This window comes from Mastigoproctus giganteus, chromosome 9 (genome assembly GCF_048544385.1).
Source record: "Mastigoproctus giganteus isolate SK-2022 chromosome 9, ASM4854438v1, whole genome shotgun sequence".
Lineage (NCBI taxonomy): Eukaryota > Metazoa > Arthropoda > Arachnida > Uropygi > Thelyphonidae > Mastigoproctus > Mastigoproctus giganteus.
In genome coordinates, this window is record NC_143583.1 from 200,261,898 (window position 1) to 200,282,668 (window position 20,771).

The 20,771-nt window shown below is 37.3% G+C and overlaps 1 protein-coding gene across 1 annotated transcript in view; it reads right to left on the reverse strand.

Moving 5' to 3' along the window:
* The window catches only part of LOC150081017 (sodium- and chloride-dependent glycine transporter 1-like), a 455,858-nt gene that overhangs the window by 422,097 nt on the left and 12,990 nt on the right, over window positions 1–20,771 (reverse strand). The window contains exons 2-3 of the mRNA XM_090380891.1: window positions 17,666–17,841; window positions 14,959–15,090 (exon numbers count right to left, since the gene is read on the reverse strand). Of these exons, the coding sequence (XP_090237017.1) occupies window positions 14,959–15,090; window positions 17,666–17,816 (283 nt within the window). The 5' untranslated portion in view covers window positions 17,817–17,841. The remainder of the gene's footprint in view (window positions 1–14,958; window positions 15,091–17,665; window positions 17,842–20,771) is intronic.

Genomic DNA, 20,771 nt, shown 5'->3' on the forward strand with positions numbered 1-20,771 from the left:
GACAGTCCAAATGTTTTATAGTGATTACCATCACTGCAAAGATGAAGCCAAGCATATGCTGCCTTCACTTGGCTTCACACTTAATCTCCAAAATTCTCTGATGCACCATAACACAAAATGACACTTACACTGATTAATTCATACAACAGGCCTTGGGAGTTGGGAAAATAACCACTCGTTATAACTTCAATAAATACATCAACCTGTATATATATATATATATATATATATATCACAAAATCTTTAATAATAAAAAATTCCACTGTCGATAAAGATGATCACCTTTGAAAGCTGTTATCTTAACTTCCATAATTTCATATTTTTACCACTTTTAACTGCAATTTTATTACTTTTAATTTTATCAGTATATTTTATTTTATATTAAATCTGCAGCTTTATTCCTGTACCTAGTTTTTTTTTTTTTTTCATTTTTATTAAAGATTTTGTCATATAAATATATAATTACTATAGTAAGAGTATAATTGGTACTATATAGGTATTCAACTATATAGGTACTATATATGTATAAAAACATAGGCATAAAAGTACTCTGTGGGCCATAAGGCCAAAAGAACCTATGAAGAATAAGATAGCCTGTGCTGCTCTACATTGCTATAGCCTAGAAATAAACATATAATTAGCAATATTATATAAAATAGAATAAAATAAAATAATGATTATGTAGTTAAAAAAGTTACATTCAATATATTCAGATACACTGAATGTAACTTTTTCAAGGGCTAACCCCATTCAATATATCGCAACAATAATTGGTAAGGCTATCTGTTTCTGATTGTTATGTGTCGGTTTAACTAGGTCCAAATAACAGTGGCAGAAATATTGGAATAGTAACATCTCTTCCAATATTTCATAATAGATTAAACACACACATACAGTATATATAAGAGTCGGTGTATTTTTTGCAGTTATTATGAGTGGTTATTTTCTCAACCCCAAGGCTCGTTTCAAGAACTAATGCTAGGAGCACAATAAATAAATCTGATGAATTTGAAGGTTAAATCATCAAAATTCTGACACTTCAAAAATATCAGAAACACAGTTTCAATGATATAGAAGATGAAGAATTTGAACAGGGTAAACACAATGAGTACATAAAAGGCAGATGTGAAGGTGGGGGAACTTATGTGCTTAGTTAAGAAGAATATAGATTCTAAAATAGTACAGCCAGTAGATGCAGGTTGCAAGGCTGTACCATAGGGGGGCCTCTCATGGCCTCAGTAATTTCAAATTTTTAAAGCTATTTCTTTTTTTAACACCCTAATCTAAAGTAGGTCCCACTTGTACCTACCATGTTAACAGAGACAGGTGAAATTTGCTGAAAGTTTAATGACTCATTTCTCCAAAAGAAGCAGATTAATTTCCAGAATAAAGGAAAATCACTCTCTCCTAATTCTCTAATAGAGTGTAACAGTAGAACACGTTGACCACAGTGTATTATCCACATCAGGAATATGCCATAATCTTTTCCACTGGCTACGAACAGAAGAAAGCAATTGACCAGTGCAACTTCTCAGTACGATATTTGGAAGTAGGTTGTAAATGTGTTACGGACATGGTAAATTGTGGAATGTCCTTTTAGTTCTTAATTCGTACATTCTACTGCAGTAGTTCTATTGCCTAAAGGCCACAGATAAGAAAAATACGTGACAGAATTTAGTTCAGTATTGTTCTTTATATTTTGCAGTATTACAACATTTATGTTTAAACAGATTGGTAAAAATAATTGTTTTTTTCTTATTATATTTATATATGCAAGGTTTTATTGGACTCTGGTATCTTTAGCATTAGCATGGGCACATGATGCATGAAAGCAAGCTTATATAGCATCAGCCAAAAAAAAAAAAAAAAAAAAAACACCCTAGATCCTGTTGCAGCAGTGTACTGTCATTATGGTCATTAACAACCCTGCCAACTTTCATATCATCTGCAAACTTGAACATTAAGCCTGATATACCATCATCAATAATATTTCCGCTAATAACATTAGTCCATGAAGAGCAGTGTCCATTGATTACCACTCTCTGTCTTCTCCCACTGAACCATCCCTTTATCCGTAGCAGCAATTTGCCTCCAATGCCACACTGCTCCAATTTGTGCAGCAGTCTTCCATGTGCAACAGTATAAAAGGCCTTTCTAAGATCCAAATATATGATATCAAAGTTATTCTTTGCATCCAGTTCCTTTGTGACTACATCATAGTATCCAATCCAATTAGTCAGACAAGACTTCCCCTTAACAAACCCATGCTGTGTCCGAGCTATAGCTAAAGTCATGTCTAGATAATCCTACAATGCTCCTTTAACCAGTGCCTCCATTAATTTCCCTGGAACAGAAGTTAAACTAACAGGTCTGTAATTACCTGTGTCTCCCTTTGATCCTCCTTTGTGGATTGGTGTCACAATTGCACATCTCTAGTCCATGGGTACCTCCCCTGAGTCCAGGGAAACTCTCATAATTATGGCTAAGGGTTTGCTTACTTCATTTGCCGCCTCCTTTAATATTACTGCTGCATTCTACTGCAGCAGCTCTATTGCCTAAAAGCCAGAGATGCGAACAATGCGTGACAGAGTTTAGTTCAGTATTGTTCTTTATATTTTGCAGTATTACAACATTTGTGTTTAAACAGATCCATAAAAATAATTGTTTTTTTCTTATTATATTTATATATGCAAGGTTTTTTTTGGACTCTGGTATCTTTAAAGGGGGTCCCACAAGAGCTTAGTGCCGCAGGCCCTGAGAACTGCAATAACGGTAATGGTGGGTTGTCAATATAATATTAAATCAGTTTGGAATCGCATAGGAATTTGAAAACAAAAACAAGAGTAGGAATATATTATGGTCTAAATGAGCAATAAATATTAGCATTAGTAGAAGCATATGATGCAAGAAAGCAAGCTTATATAGCATCAGCCAAAAAAAAAAAAAAAACCCTTCCCGTTTCACCCATCCATTCATTCCAAAAGTTTATCTAGTTCAGCCTTGCATTTATTTAAGCTGTCAACTTCCACAATGACAGATGGAAGTTTGTTCCATCAATCAACAACCAGCAGGCTAAAGGCAAATTTCTGCACATCTATTGTTTCTACAACTGTCTTTCCTCAATTTGAATTTATGCCCCCTTAGGTATGGAATCTGAGTAAGAGGAAGAATCCTATCAGTGTTGAGCTTGCTCAAACCATTCAAGGCCTTACACACTTCAATCAGGTCACCTTGCAGGTGCCTCATCTCCAGACTTTGCAATTTGCAGAACTTAAGTCTTTCCGGGTAACAGCAGCCACTCAATAATCTCATTGCCCTTCTCTGTACTCGTTCCAGAAGCTCTGCATAGCCTCCAGACCTGTATGCAGTACTCAAGGTGTGGCCTGATTATTGCGTTATACAAGGGGATAACACCTCCTTATTATCCCTGAAGCAAAATTCCTATATATCATTGACAAGATGCCAACTCAATGTGCTGATGGGCATCTATGAGAGTATGAGGTGTAAGGTAGATGCCCTCTAAGAAATTAATATGAGGGGCCCATCAAGCTCTCAGCTGCTCAACTTAATGCCAGAGTTCACTCCTGTGCAGCAGGCAATGCAGAGGCACTCTTCAAGGAAGAATGCACTGGTCCCACAGGAACTAGTTATTGTTGGTGACTCTATTGTCAGGAAGATGAGTAATATATTATGCAAAAAGGATAGGGGGAACAGGACCAAGGTATGTCTGCCAGGGACAAAAGTCATTGTCCCTGTACAGCAGATATATCATCTTTTAAGGGCACAGAAGGTGATATTGTTATACACATTGGCACTAATGACCTTAAGAGTAAGACATCTGCAGATTTAATCAGCAAGTACCGGTCAATGTTGAAAAAAAGTTGTGGGCTAATGTTGACCTTGAAAGTGTCTGCAATTCTGCCCAGACACAATAGGAGGGAGTATATGATGAGAGCCTTATCAATCAATTCGGCCCTGGAGAAACTGTGCAAGGTTCATGGGGTAGAATGTTTTTCAACAAGGTCTGTGCTTGTCAACCAGAGAGACTGCTTCTACAGTGATGGGGTACACTTAAATAGAAAGAGTGCAAGAATATTTGCTGACGCTATCGAGGCAGTGTTAGGTGGGTCGGAAAACAGCTAGCTTGGGGGGATCCACAGACTAAAAGTTTAACAGTGGCCAGAGGCAGAGGAGAAAGTGATTCTTTCATTGCTTCTAATGGAATGAGGGGCAGCCTGGAAAGCATGTTGCTGGGGATTTCCATGGTTCCTTGTAGTCATACAGACAAGAGTAAATACATGGGCTGTGTTAGAGTAATCAAGAGTAGGAACAGGTGCATGTATACTTGCATTTACACCAAAGCAAGAAGTATAGTTAATAAATTTGATTACTCCGAACTGCTGGTCAAGACACTGAAGGCAGACATTGTTGGGATATCAGAGACGTGGTTTCACACAGATATAAGCAGTGCAGAATTGCAATTTGGGGAATACAATGTATACAGAAAGGATAGACAGGAAAGGAAGGGAGGAGGGGTTATGCTGTTAGTTCATAAACACATAAAATATAAGGAAGTGCATCCAATTGATGGTGGTGGACAATGCAATGTTGAGTCTGTTTGGTGTGACATAAGCACTGGGAAAGGAAAAATGAGAGTAGGTGTGTGTTATAGGCCTAATGAATCTGGTGAGTATAATGAGCAATTGTGTAGAGAAACAGAGTGGACCAGTAAATCAGAGTGTCTTATAATGGGGGATTTTAATTTCCCAGAGATTGACTGGAATTTGTGGGTTCATCGCTCACACACTAGCAAGGCTTTTGTGGATTTATTGGATGACTGTTTTCTACAGCAGCATCTTCGGGAGGCAACTAGAGAGAGTAATACTCTTGATCTGATTATCAGTAATGATTCTTCATGCATTAAGAATCTGCATATAAAGGAACCACTAGATGACAGTGACCACAGTGTACTGATGTGAGATTTACTTAAAGATGTAACTACCATCAAGGGTAAAGGGAAAGGTTTTTGTTTTTGTAAAGGTGACTATAGTGGTCTCAGAGAGTTTTTAAATTCTATACAGTGGGATTAACTGATTATGTTTAAAACAGCGAATTCTAAATGGGAAGCCTTCAAGGAATTAATCTTGGTAGCTACTGGACTTTTCATGCCAACTAACAAATACTGTTCAAGATTTAGACCTAAATGGATATCAGATGAACTAATCAGGCTCATAGCAGAGAAGAAAAATGTGTGGCATACATATAAATTGTCAGGTGACACAGAAGCCTATGGCAGATAAAGCTAGTCGGTAATCAAGTCACAAAGGAGGTTAGGCAAGTGAAGGCTCATTACAAGAAATTCTTAGCAAAGGATGCAAGGAAAAACAACAAAGACTTCTTTACTTATGTAAACTCTAGAAGAAAGGGGATGAATCTGATTGGTGTTAGTGGTTCGACTTGATGTTAGTGGTTCAACTGTTGATGATCCTGCTCAGATAGCTGACAAACAATGAATATTTTGCACTTACATTCACACACGAGGAATTCTGTAAGGAAGAGGACAGAAGTTTACTAAACTCTAACAGGGAGTTAAATGATTTTGTAATAACAGAGAGCAAAGAGGAGGAGAAATTTTGGAAGTTAAACATAAAAAAGATACATTGGGTGGATGGAAATTATCCAGTTATATTGAAGTAGGCAGCGAAGAAAGCTAGCAAACCCTTAGCCATAATTATGAGAGCATCCTTAGATTTAGGGAAGGTCCCCATGGACTGGAGATGTGCAAATGTATCCACAATTCACAGGGTGATATGAGCAATTACACACCTGTTAGTTTAACTTCTGTTCTAGGAAGATAATGAAGTCCCTGGTTAAAGAAGTGGTGCAGATCACCTCAACAAGACTGCATTAATTGTTCAGACACAGCATGGGTTTGTTAAGGGGAAGTCTTGTCTCACCAATTCGATTGGATAATATGATGTAGTCAGAAAGGAACTGGATGCAAAAATATAATTTTGATATCATATACTTGAATGTCAGGAAAGCTTTTGATACTGTTGCACATGGAACACTGATTTACAAATTGGAGCAGTATGGCATTAAGGGCAAGTTGCTGCAATGGAAAAAGGGATGGTTGAGTGGTAGATGGCAGAGAGTGGTAATAAATGGACACTGCTCTACATGGACTAATACAATTATTGGAGTATCTCAGGGTTTGGTGCAGGGCCCAATTTTTGTTTTGTGTATTTATTAATGATATTGATGAAGGTATATCAGGCTTAATGTTCAAGTTTCCAGATGATACAAAGGCAGGATTATTAATGACAGTAAAGACGGTATGCTACTGCAACATGATCTAGAAAAGTTAGGCAGATGAGCTGAGAAGTGGCAACTAAAGTTTAACAATGACAGATGTAAAGTACTGCATTTGGTAGCAGGGACCCAAAAGAAATGTACCAACTGTGTGGTACTACACTCAGGGAGGTGAAGAATGAAAAAGACCTGGGGGTAATTGTGCAGTCAGATATGAAGTTCTCTGAGCAGAGCACATGAGCTGCCAGAGCAGGTCATGGAGTTTTGTCAATGATATATAGGAATTTTGCTAGCAGAGACAAGGAGGTGATTATCCCCTTGTATAAGGCAATGGTCAGGCCACACCTTGAGTACTGTGTACAGGTCTGGAGACCATATTTTAGGAAGGATGTAGAGTTGCTAGAACAAGTACACAGAAGGGCAACAAGATTGGTGAGAGGAACAAAGGGGTGCTCTCACCAAGAGAGGCTTAAGTTTTGCAAGTTGCAGCATTCGGAGACTAGGCATCTACTTGAACTGGTCTGATTGAGGTGTATAAGGTCTTGAACGGTTTATGCATTCAAGACCTGTAGTCTTGAATGCTTATAAGTCTGTAGTCTGTTCCAGCAATCAACTGCCAGCGGGCAGTTGATTGCTGGAACAGACTTCCATCTTTTGTTGTGGAAGTTGATAGCTTAAATAAATTTAAGGCTGAATTAGACAAAAATTTGGAGTGGATGAATGGGTGAAATGGGAAGGGTTTTTTTTTTTTTTTTTTGGCTGATGCTGCATAAGCTTGCTTTCTTGCATCATATGCGTCTGGTAATGCTAAGACCACATGAGCTACTCTTGTAGCCTTTTTGCACTGGTTAAATTCAGTATTGCCCAAAGTGTGCTAAGGATATGCAGAAAGGCACTTTTAATGGGAATTAGACAGGCTCTTTTAAATTAACTCCTGAAAGAATATTAAAATTCAAAAGGTGCATAGTAGTAAACTATTAAGAGGTCATATATAGTTGTCATTTGTGCTACTTTGAATGGCACAGAAAATAAAATGTTTATGATAGGAAAATCTAAAAATTTGAAATGTTAAAATGTGTATTTTAAATATTAGCATAAATAGAAAAGCTTGGAAGATAAAAGCAGTTTCACTGCTCTTGTACCTTGTAGTCTACTCTTGTAGTTTTTGCACTGCTCAGAAAACTTCATATCTGAATGCACAATAACCCCAGGTCTCTTTCATTCTCCACTACCCTGAGTCTAGTACTAGACAGTTGGTATGTTACTCTGGGGTTAGTGCTACCCAAATGTAGCACTTTACATTTGTCAATGTTAAACTTCAGTTTCCACCTCTTAGCCCATCCACCCAACTTCTCCAGATCCTGCTGCAGTAGCTAATTGTCCTTACTGTCATTAACAACTGTACCAATCTTTGTATCGTCTGCAAACTTTCACATTATACCTCGTATACCTTTTTTCGAATGTTGGCATTCGAGGTGAGCAGATGCGCTTCGTCAGGGCTCTTCAGTTAAGTGGATTGGATTACTGTTGATTAGTGCTTTTAAATATCTGATTTATTTAGACATTGTTGGTTTATTTTGTTATAGGTTTTCCTGTAACAGTTTGATTTTAATAATATTATAGATATAATATTTTAAAGTTAATTTTCATTGATATTTAGCTAATTTTATAATGGTAGTTACGAGATCTGCCTTAGACACATCACAAGGTATCATGATTCACACGGAAATAGCCGATGGCGATTTATGGGTGAGTCATGATTTAATCAGTGGCGGAACCTGTGGAATGTTTTCCAAGGTCAACCAGGTGACTAATCATAGCTCACCTGGAGATTCTTTTCTTTGTGATCAATGTAAGGAGTGCACTGATCTTAAATTACAATTTGGTGCACTGATAGAACAATCTGAGTCCCTGAAAAAAACGGGTGCTTGCCCTCGAGAATAATGCATCTGGGAGCTCGTCAGGGACTCAAGACTCCAGCAATCTACCAAGGGATGCACACCCGATTCGGGCCTCAAAACAGAAAAACCAAGTGCAAACTATTCTGGTTAAAAAGGACATTGTTTTATCAGGAGACTCCATTGTCAGGGACACAGGGAATATTTTTTGTAATAAGGATAGGTGGAGTAGAACCAGGGTATGTCTGCCGGGAGCAACTATTAATGATGTCACCAACAGAATGTCAGATTTTAAGGGGGGTAAAGAGAATATTATTATTCATGTGGCGACTAATTACATTAAACGTACACAATCTGACGATTTGTTGGAAAAATACAGGTCCATGCTGAGGAAATGCTGCGAGCTAGGCCACAATGTCTATGTGTCTGCAGTTCTGCACAGACACGATAGGAGGGATTATATGTTAAAAGCCTTGTGGATTAACTTAAGACTTGAAGGACTCTACAAGGCTTGGGGGGGGGAGATTCTATTAGCATGGCCCACACTTGTAGGTAGAAGGAATTTGTTTTGTAGAGACGAGATACACTTAAACAAAGGTGGTGCAAAAGTTTCTGCCAGTATTATTGAGGATACCTTAAAGGTTCAGGGAAACTGCTAGTTATGGGGAATGTGGGTAATACTGACACGCGTTTATCTGATAATATTGGTCAAAGTAACTCTTACACATACCTCAAGAGTTCTTATTTGTTACCCCAACTGGATATATTACCTAGCTGTTCGGGGAAGAAACGTTTCAAGTGAGAGGGTAGCTAATGCCAGGGAAGAGAGCCTAAAAAACTTCACGGGTTGTGTTAGGGTTGTTAAATATACAAGAACAGTAAGTCTTAATTGTTTATATAGTAATGTTAGAAGTGTCGTCAACAAAATGAGTGAATTCGAACTGCTGGTTAAAACAAGTAATGCGGACATAATAGGGCTTACGGAGACGTGGTGCCACCCGGAAATTGGGGATGAGGAGTTTCAGTACGGCTTGTATAATGTATTTCGGAAGGATAGGGTAGATAGAAGGTGTGGTGGGGTAATGCTTCTCATCAGAAGCAGCCTGAGTGCGACGATAGCTTTCCCGGATTCAGACGTTTCACATGCTAGTATAGAATCTGTATGGTGTGAGATAGTTGGAAACAAAGGTATAATGCAAGTAGGAGTAATCTACAGACCAGGTGATTGTGAAGATTATGACAAAAGCCTCTACATGCAAATGGAATGGGCAAGTAAGCATCAATGTCTTATTATGGGTGATTCCAATTTGCCTCTAATTGATTGGAGTAAATGGGAAGGAAACTCGACATGGGGAACAAAATTTTTAAATAAACTAGATGACTGTTATTTGTATCAACATGTCAGAGAAAGTACTACAGAAAAGAATATCCTAGACCTTATCATCACCCATGAATCAGATGACATAACAGGACTGACAGTAGAGGAACCAGTAGCAGGAAGTGATCACGGAGTTCTACGGTGGATGATGATGAGAGAGGTAGCAGCTGTAAAAGGCAACGGAATGGGTTTTAATTTCAGAAAAGGAAATTACGATGCCTTAAGGTACTACATGGCCTCTACTAACTGAGTAGATATTGCACACAGAATGAATACATTTGAACTGTGGTATGCTTTTAAAACATTAATCACAGATGCCTTGAATGTGTATTTACCATTTAAAAAATACTCCACGAGGAGGGTTCCAAGTCGGATGAATAGTGAAGTTGCCACATTACTTGAGCAGAAAAAGGTGGCATGGAAAGGTTACAGAGCAATAAAAAGTACTGAAGCCTATAACAGCTACAAGATGATCTGTAATAAAGCCACAGAAAAGGTTTGACAGGCAAAGGCAGTTTATGAGAAATCACTAGCAAACAGAGCAAAGAGGGAGGATAAGAAATTCTTCACATATATAAATGCCAAGAGGTGCAGGATAAACCAGATAGGACCTTTACGTAAGGGAAAGGGGATAGTATTAAATACACCAGCTACCGTTGCAGATGAACTCAACAGTTATTTTGCATCGATATTTACAAATGAAAAACCTTTTGTGGCAAGGAAATTGTGGGAGCGAAGTTGAAAAATATGTAATTAATGATATTGAAATTTCGCGAGATTATTTAATGAAAAAACTTTCGAGTCTATGGGCCAGTAAGGCTCCTGGAGTTGATAGAATATACCCTATAATCTTAAGGGAGGCGGCGTGAGTGCATTGAACCATTGAGGTTAATTATGCGAGCATCACTAGACTCTGGGGAGATTCCCATGAATTGGAAAAGTGCCAATGTATCTCCCATACATAAGGGTGGCTCTAAGAGAGAAGTGGGAAATTATCGACCTGTCAGTCTGATTTCAGTGGTAGAGAAAATCATGGAGGCAATGATCAAGGGTGGAATTCAGGATCATTTGGATCGAATTGAAATTCTCAAGGATACTCAGCATGGTTCTGTAAAGGGAAAATCATGTTTAACAAATCTGGTTCGCTATTTTGAAAGGGTCACTCACGAGCTGGATTTAGGGAATAATTTTGACATTGTTTATTTAGATTTCAGGAAAGCTTTTGACTCAGTCCCACATGAGCGGTTGCTTTATAAGCTGGAACAGGTTGGAATCACTGGGAAAATCCTTAGATGGATAACAGGATGGCTTCAAGGCAGGAGGCAGAGGGTTGTGATAAATGGCTATTCCTCAGATTGGGTTGATGTAAGAAGTGGGGTTCCCCAAGGATCAGTATTAGTACCACTGTTGTTTTTAATTTTCATAAATGCGATCGATGAAGGGATAGAGGGCATGATGTCTAAATTTGCAGATGATGTTAAAATTGGTAGAGTAGTTAATGATCACTGTCAAGCTGAGCTTCTTCAGAGAGACCTAGATAGACTTCAGGAATTGTCAGAAAAATGGCAGCTATGCTTTAATCCAACAAAGTGTAAGGTATTACACCTGGGAAACAGTAATCCCAAAATAACTTATTCACTTGGTGGAGTTCAACTAAACCCAGTACTGGAGGAAAGGGACTTGGGTGTTATGATACGGTCAGACATGAAATTCTCTGAGCATTGTAAACAGGTTGCAAGGAAGGCCCATGGTGTCCTATCGATGATCTATCGAACTTTTGCAAGTAGAGACAGGGACGTGATAATCCCATTATATAAGACTTTTGTTAGACTTGGAATACTTTTGTTAGACTTGGAATACTGTGTTCAAGTATGGAGACTGCACCTAAAAAAAGACATTGAGCTTCTTGAAAGGGTGCAAAGACAGGTAACTCGCCTGGTGAGATCGGCAAAAGGGCGTCCTTATGAAGAAAGACTTTGAATATGTGGATTGCAGAGTTTGGAAACTAGACACCTCAGAGCAGATTTGATTGAGGTATTTAAGGCTGTGAGAGGCATCAGTAAAATGAATGAGGACAAGATTTTCAAGATTATAAATGACGCTAGAACTAGGGGACATAAATTCAAGTTACGGGGCAAAATGTTTAGATTGGACTGCAGGAAGTTTTATTTTAGCCAGCGAGTTATAAATTACTTGAATAAGTTGCCTACATGGGTGGTAGAGCTGACAGTTGGGAGAAATTCAAAGGTCATCTGGATAGTACCTTCAGGTCAGGGAAGCACATAGGATGATAGGTTTAATTTCCTTTTCTTTTATTAATTATTATTATTATTATTTTTTTTTATCATTGTTTTATTCGTTTTTTTTTTTTTTTTTTGGCTGGTGCAGCATAAGCCATAGGCTTTCTTGCACTATGCGGCCATTACTAATCAATACAACACTACTAATCAATATCATTGATAAATACAGAAAATAGCAATTAGTAAAAATTTCAGAGCTGCAAGGCTGAATAACTTCCACGATTTTTCAATATATTAAAAAAAAGTAAGAGATTACATCAATCTGTCCAGTCAATTCTCTCCAAATGTAGTGAATAAAATAAGATGAAAAAATTAATTAATGAATTTCCTCACTCATAGAGATACGGAATTGAAAGCCGAGAGTCTCAACCCGACCCCGAATCACATCAAACCACCACAGCAAGACCATGAGTGTGAGAAGACATTGTGTCAGAATAAATAATTAAAATCATTATTAAAATCAAGATTAAAAAAGATTAAAATCATTAATTAAAAAGCTAAAAATAACAATTAAAATTTTAGTGTTCCACCAAATTTTAATTGTGATTTTTAATTTTTTATTAGTGATTTTAATCTTTTTTAAGTGTGGTTTTAATCTGATTTTAATTATTTATTATCAGAAGCGGTTTTAATTATTTATTCTGCCACAATGTCTTCTCACACTCATGATCTTGCTGAGGTGGTTTGATGTGTTTTGGGTTGGGACTCTCGGCTTTCGATTCCGTTGTACGTCGAATTTGGTTGTATCTCTATGAGTGAGGGAATTCATTAATTCCTTTTTTCATCTTATTTTATTCGTTACATTTCAAGAGAATTGACTGGAACCATTCCACAAAAAAGATCGAGGTAATCTCTTACTTTTTTTTAAGAAAATAGCAATGGGCCAAACAAGGATCCCTGGGGGACACCACTAATAACATTAGTCCATGAAGAGCAGTGTTCATTGATTACCAATCTCTGTCTTCTCCCACTCAACCATCCCTTTATCCATAGCAGCAACTTTCCCTTAATGCCATACTGCTCCAACTTGTACAGTAGTCTTCCATGTGCAATAGTATCAAAAGCAATCCTAAAATCCAAGTATGTGATATCATTTTTATATTATTTTTTGCATCCAGTTGCTTTGTGACCACATCATAGTATCCAATCAAATTGGTCAGACAAGACTTCCCCTTAACTAACTCATGCTGTGTCTGAACTATAACTGCAGTCTTGTCTAGATGAACCTGCAGTGCTTATTTAACCAGTGACTCCATTATTTTCCCTGCAACAGAAGTTAAACTAACAGGCCTATAATTACTTGAGTCACCTTTCTATCCCCCTTTGTGAGTTGGAGATACATTTGCATATCTCCAGTCTGTGGGGACCTCCCCTGAGTCCAAGGATGTCCTCATAATCATGGCTAAGGGCCTGCTTACTTCCTTTGCTGCCTCCTTTAATATAACTGGATAGATCCCATCCACCCAGGTGCCTTCCTTAAGTTTAGCTTCAACAATTTCTCTTACACTTTGCTCTCAATTATTACAAAATCATTTGGCTCCCTGCTAAACTTCTGGCATTCTCCTCCCTTAACAACTCCTCATGTTTGAATGAAAATGCAAAATACTCATTTAGTTTGTGAGCTACCTCAGCAGAATCATCAACAATCGAACCATCAATATCAATTGGGTCAATCTGATTCATCCATCCCCTTCCTTCTAGAGTTCACATAAGTAAAGAAGTCTTTACTGTATTTCTTTGTATCCTTTGCCAAAGATTTCTCGTAATCTTCCTCTGCTTGCCTAAACTCCTTTGTGACTTAATTGCAGCCTATCTTATATCTACCTTAGGTATCTGTGTCTCCTGATAATTTATATGCATCCCATCCATTTTTCTTCTCTGCCACGAGTCTTATCAGCTCATCTGACATCCATTTAGACCTAAACCTTGAACAGTATTTCTTAGTTTGTATAAAAAGCCTAGTATTCCTTGAACACTTTCCTTTCAGAATTTGCTGTTGGCAACGGTCATCAGCTGGTCCCACTGTATAGAATTTAAAAATTGTCCAAGACCACTGTAGTCACCTTTACAAAAGCAAAAACCTTTCCCTTTACCACTGATGGTAGTTACATCCTTGAGTAAATCCACTGCCACTTACTGGTTTCTTTATCTGCAAATTCTTAATGTGTGAATAATCACTGCTGATAATCAGATCAAGAGTATTAATCCCTCTGATGGCCTCTTGAACATACTGCTGCAGAAAACAATCTTCCAATAAATCTAGAAAAGTCTTGCCAGTGTGCGAGTGACCAATCTAAAAGTTCCAGTCTATATCTGGGAAGTTAAAATCTCCCATTATACAACCTGATTTACTGGCCCACTATTTATCTGTACGGTTGTTCTTTGCACTCATCAGAGTTATTAGGCCTATAACACGCTCCAACTCTCAATTTTGCTTTCCCAGTGCTTATGTCACACCAAACTGACTCAACACTTGTCTCCATCCATGTCAACTGGAAGCACTTCCTTAAATTTTATGTTTCTTTACTAACAGCAGGACCCCCTCCTCCCCTTCTATCCTTTCTGTACACATTGTATTCCCCAAATTCCAATTATGCATTTCTTTTCTTATTTCTTATATTTCTTAATTATATCTAAATATAATTAACAAACTACACAGACAAACAGAGTGGGCCAGAAAATGAAAATGTCTCATCACGTACAATTTTAACATTCCAGACACTGTGTGGAAATTGTGCATTAACAGCTCAGTCAGTAGAAGAATTTCTGAATCTTGCTTTTTATACAAACTTTATTAGAGAGCTTACAAAAGAAAGCAGTATTCTTGATCTGATTATCAACAGGTGATTAATCACATGTTAAGAATCTTTGAGTAAAGAACCAATAAGCATCAGAAGCTGCCAATGGTCAACACTTTCTCTTAAATGAACCAACACTATATAAAAATAAAATACAAAAACACACTTTAAAATTACTTGGTAACATGAAATGTTTATTAAATTTGTACATAATAAACTTTGATTTGCCTCATCAGATTATTAGTGTAACTAACTTACTACTGGTTACTTACCCATTCCTATAGGAAAACATTTCCATACGGCCACTGGACCAAGACCAGAAAACTGTCCTACGCTTAATTCCATTATATACAAAGGTATTCCCACAAACACAAGTAGAATAAAATAAGCAAACAGGAATGCAGCTGTTGAAATAAAAAAGAAGTGCCCCTTCAATTAGTGAAAATCTCTCTCTCTCTCTCTCTCTCTCTCTCTCTCTCTCTCTCTCCATCCCTTCCTCCCTCCCTTTATATTGGGAGGGTTCTAGGTGCATGCTAAATATGCCACCTTTGCTAAATATGCCACCAGGGAATTTTCATATACATTTTTGGTAAGAAGAAGCATAAATACATACACAAACATAGTTAAAGCAATGTTTCAATCAAAAACTCAGCTATAACGATGTAATTAAGTCAGTTAAGAAAAATCTTCATATAAATTGCATACCTCAGCTAATAATGCAAAATTTTCCAGTAAAGTGACAGGAATTATGTATTTGGTATGTAAAGTGATTCTCCTTTTAACAGCCATCTTTTGCATCTTGTGCAGTGGTACATACAGTAACAGTGGTATACGCATTAAGAAGCAGATGTTACTGTATACACCACCTTTGAAAGCTGTTATTCCCTTTAACTTCCATAATTTCATATTTTATCACTTTTAACTGTAATTTTATTACTTTTAATTTTATATTTTAAAACTGTATATATTAAATATACAGTTTTATCCTATCTTTATCCTGTGCCTAGTTTTGCATCTACCTTTAATTCAGTAATTTCTGCTTTCTTTTTAAAGTTTGCACTGTCATATTTTATTACACTGCATAGTAAACTGCAAAGTAAGCAGTAGACACATGCAGCTCCCTTATGTAGGGCATAAAACTAAAACCTATAGGCACAGGTGATATCCCCTTACTGATGTTATATGTGTATATGGGAGGCTCTGGTTACAAAATGTCTCAATACGGAAGCACACTTGCTCTAAGAAATTGACAAACTCCAAAGTTTACTTTCTGAGAGTAAATTCCCCAGCATTTACTGTCATCCCCATATGTAATTACTCTGCTCGAGAACATTGTTTTCATTTTGAATTCCAGTCAGTTAGTGTCACTCTCTTGCAAAGGTTAATATATGATTTTTAGACCACAAAGTATGGTACTTTTACAATGGATGGCAAGCGTAATATTTTATGTGTTGAAGATAAAATGAAAGTTATTAGAGAAACAAAAAATAGAAAGAAGAAATGTGTTGCTGCCCATGAATTTAACTTATCAAACTCAGCAGCGCACACACTCTGGAATTCAAAACAAAAAATTAGCATGTCATTTGAAAAGAACTGTAACAAAATGCATACACAAAAACTGAAAATTCTGATGGTGATAAAGCTCTTTTAAAGCATTTTAAACAACAAAGTAATGAAAATATTGTGTTAAATGGCCCACTTATAATGATTAAAGCGAAACGTTTTATCAAATTATTTAGAACTAAGAACTTTGTAAGTTCCATTGGTTGTACTGATCGATTCATGTAGCATCACAATATATGTTTTAGAAATCTCACAGGTGAAGCAAAAGACATGAACAAAACAACCAATATGCACTGATTAAATTCAATATGGCCCAAAGTGTGCAAAGGATATGCAGAAAGGCACTTTTAATGTGAATGAGACAGGACTCTTTTAAATTAACTCCTGACAGAGTCTTAAAATTCAAAAGGTGCATAGTAGTAAACTATCAAGAGGTCATATTTAGTTGTCATTTGTGCTAATTTGAATGGAACAGAAAATAAAATGGTTATGATAGGAAAATCTAAAAATCTGAAATGTTTCAAAAATGTTTAAAAGTTACCTATTCAATATTAGCACATTAGAAAAGCTTGGAAGATAACAGCAGTTTGAATCTGAGCAGTTTCACTGGAAGGCCCCTCCGTAGCCAGGTGGGCAGGAGCAGCAGTGTGTAGCACACGCTTCTTGATTAGACGGGGGTTCGAGCCCATGAGCACCGGATGCGGAAAGGTCAGGGAATGACCACCGCATATCCCTGGAGCAATATGGCCTTAGTTGCTAATGCTCCTAAAAACCAAACAAACAGTTTCACTGGACAGTGAGTTATTACAGAGACACGATTGATAAAAAGTCTCCTTCTTTTGGGAAAATGTGTAGCATACAAAGTGAATGAAAGCAAGATAAAAAAAAAAAAAGAAACTAGTGTTTTTTCTGGCAAACACAAAAAACACCTTGCAGTCCATGGTGTAAAAGGGTAATGTGAAGTTGCTTCAAATCTCATTTTCAAATATTTATTTTTCCTAAAATGACTGCTTATCTAGAAAGAGAAAAAGGCTTTACAATAATATGTAGAACTGTTAATGTTGCAAATATGAGAAAGTTTTGAATATTCAAACTGAACTGTTTGTAATGAATTAACATGATGTAAAATTACAACTTTAAATTGAAAATAAATTTTTACAAATTACTACAATTTTTTTTTATATTTTTTATTTTACCAAAGCAATCCATCAAAGACATACAGGACGTGCATGAATCACATCATGAACTGTCAAAACCAATTTTCCATTTAATGCAAAATTTAAGATTCTAAAAATTCTAATGGAATGTTTACATTAGAATTTTTATAAATCAAAATTAATTTAATTTTGATTTATAAAAAAAATAAATGTTATAAATCAAAATTAATAACAACAATGAAGGACCAAAGTAATTTACCTCCGCCATTTTTATAAGCCACAAATGGAAATCGCCAAACATTGCCAAGGCCAACTGAATAACCAATACAAGTAAGAAGAAATTCTGCTTTATTTGCCCACTGATCACGTAGAGGTCGTTCATTTTGAAAATCACTATTTGCCTCACCCATTTTGATGGAGAACGAAAATTTCAACCTAAAAGAAAAAATTACCATATGCTTACTGTATTAATGAGAGAATCTTAATACTTTGATATTATGAAATGGCTAATGCTATCTTGCCCTGTTCAATATGATGAAAAGTAGGATTTTCTCATCCTCTCTTAGGCTTTTGTGTTCTAGCACAGTTGCTTGATGTGAGCTGCACGGCAGCTCACATCAAGGTCTCCCAGATATGCTGAAAAATTTAACTCAAAGAGTACCAAACTGTAAAATACTTTCTGCTGTGGAAAGACAACATTGAGAAATATGTATACTGAAACCAGTAGGAGTAAATGCTTGTAGCAAGAGATTTCAATGAACTGCAAATGCTGAAGAGAAAGCAATTCATGCTTCAAATATCTCCTACCATGAGGTGGTGAGGTTATGCAACTGTTTCATCTGCAATTATATACTAAAAGTTACATGAACAGGAATTGTATTAATTTCAGAACACCTATACAAGAACTGTTGAAATGTTGCCACAAAATATGAACAAAGGCATAAACTTTTGTCAGTGGTTCTCTTCACAATGTTCACATGATTCTCAATTTCTTAGCCATCTTCTGGCTATAGAGGAATCACATTTTACAAAAAATGGCATTCAACTCTTGAAAATCATTCCTAGGCCGAAGAAAGTTCATACAATATCAGTACTCATTATCAACATAACTTTTCCTTTAATGTTTAGTTTTGTAATTCTTGTTAGCAATCTTATGAGTTTTCATTTTTCACCAATGGCATTCCTACATTTATTGTGGAACAATTTGTGGGAACTAGTAAAAGACGTACTCCTCAAAAATTAGCAGAGGATGGGGTTTATGCATGATAGTGCATTAACCCACTTTTTCCATGATGTTTCTCACTTAGAGAGAGTACAATAACCAGTGGATTGGATGGAATGACCCTGTACAATGGCTGCCACGACACTCAATGCAGCCTCAGATTATTTTACGTGGGCTAAAAATAAATTCACTGCATAAATATATTCTGCATGTATTGTCCCACAAGATGAACTGAGAAGCTGCATTTGTGATGCAGCTAAAACCATTAAAAATAGTCCTGAAATGATAAAACATGCAAGGAGATTGTGGATTGACCACATGGAATTCTGAATTGAATGAAATGGTGGTTGCTTTGAACAGCTGCATTATTATTATTATTATTGTTGCTCTTATATTATTTCTCCCTGATTGGGGATTCCACTCCGTGACGGGTAGTGCTACCAAGTACATAGGGTGGTTGTAATGTCTGGTGTTACTGTTGGTTGAAGAAATCTCTGATTTTCGTACAGGTGTTCAGGATTGCAATTTTCTGGAGTTCCTTATCGGTGTTCTCTAGCATTAGCATTAGTAGAGGCATTTGATGCAAGAAAGCACGCTTATGCAGCATCAGCCAAAAAAAAAAAACCCACTTCCACTTCACCCGTCTGTTCGTTCAAAATACCTGTCCAGCTGAGCCTTAAACTTATTTAGGCTATCAACCTCCACCACAAGGGATGGCAGTCTGTTCCACCAACCAACCACCCACTGGCTAAAGGCAAATTTCCGCACGTCTATCCTACATCTGTCTTTCCTCAATTTGAATTTATGCCCTCTCAGGCGATTTTTCTGGGCTAGAGGAAGAATCCAATCAGCATTGAGCATGCTTAAACCATTCAAGGCTTTATACACCTCTATCAGATCACCTCGCTGGTGCCTAGTCTCCAGACACTGTAATTTGCAAAACTTAAGCCTTTCTTCGTAAGAGCACCCCTTTGTTCCATTCACTAATCTTGTTGCCCTTCTCTGTACTCGTTCCAGCAGCTCTACATCCTTCTTGAAATGAGGCCTCCAGAACTGTATACAGTACTCTAGGTGTGGCCTGACCATTGCCTTATACAATGGAATAATCACCTCCTTATCCCTGCTGGAAAAATTCCTGTATATCATTGACAATACTCCATGAGCTACTCTGGCAGCCCGTCTGCACTGCTCAGAGAACTTCATATCTGCCTGCACAATCACCCCCAAGTCCCTTTCATTCTCTACCACTGTCAGTGTAGTACCACAGAGTTGATACGTTGCTCTGGGGTTGCTGCTTCCCATGTGTAGTACTTTACATTTGTCAATGTTAAACTTCATTTGCCACCTCTCAGCCCATCTGTTCAACCTTTCCAGATCCTGTTGCAGCAGCATAGTGTCAGTAGTGTCCTTGACAACCCTGCCAACCTTTGTATCGTCTGCAAACTTGGACATTAAGCTTGATATACCATCATCAATATCATTTATCAATACAGAAAACAATAATGGACCCAACACTGAGCCCTGAGGGACTCCACTAATAACATTAGTCCACGATGAGCAGTGTCCATTGATTACCACTCTCAGTCTTCTCCCCCTCAACCACCCCTTTATCCATAGCAGCAATTTGCCTCCAATGTCACACTGCTCCAATTTGTGTAGCAGTCTTCCATGTGCAACAGTATCAAAAGCCTTTCTAAGATCCAAGTATATAATATCAAAGTTATTCCCTGCATCCAGTTCTTTTGTGACTGCATCATAGTATCCAATCAAGTTGGTCAGGCAAGACTTCCCCTTAACAAAACCATGCTGTGTCTGAGCTATAACTGAAGTCTTGTCTAAATGATCCTGCAGTGCTTCTTTAACCAGTGCCTCCATTAATTTTCCTGGAACAGAAGTTAAGCTCACAGGTCTATAATTACTTGTGTCAGCCTTTGATCCTCCTTTGTGAATTGGGGTCACATTTGCACATTTCCAGTCTATGGGTACCTCCCCTGAGTCCAAGGAAGCTCTCATAATTATGGCTAAGGGTTTGCTTACTTCCTTTGCTGCCTCCTTTAATATAACTGGATAGATCCCATCCACCCCAGGTGCCTTTCTTGTGTTTATCTTCAACAGTTTCTCCTCCTCCACTTTACTCCCAGTT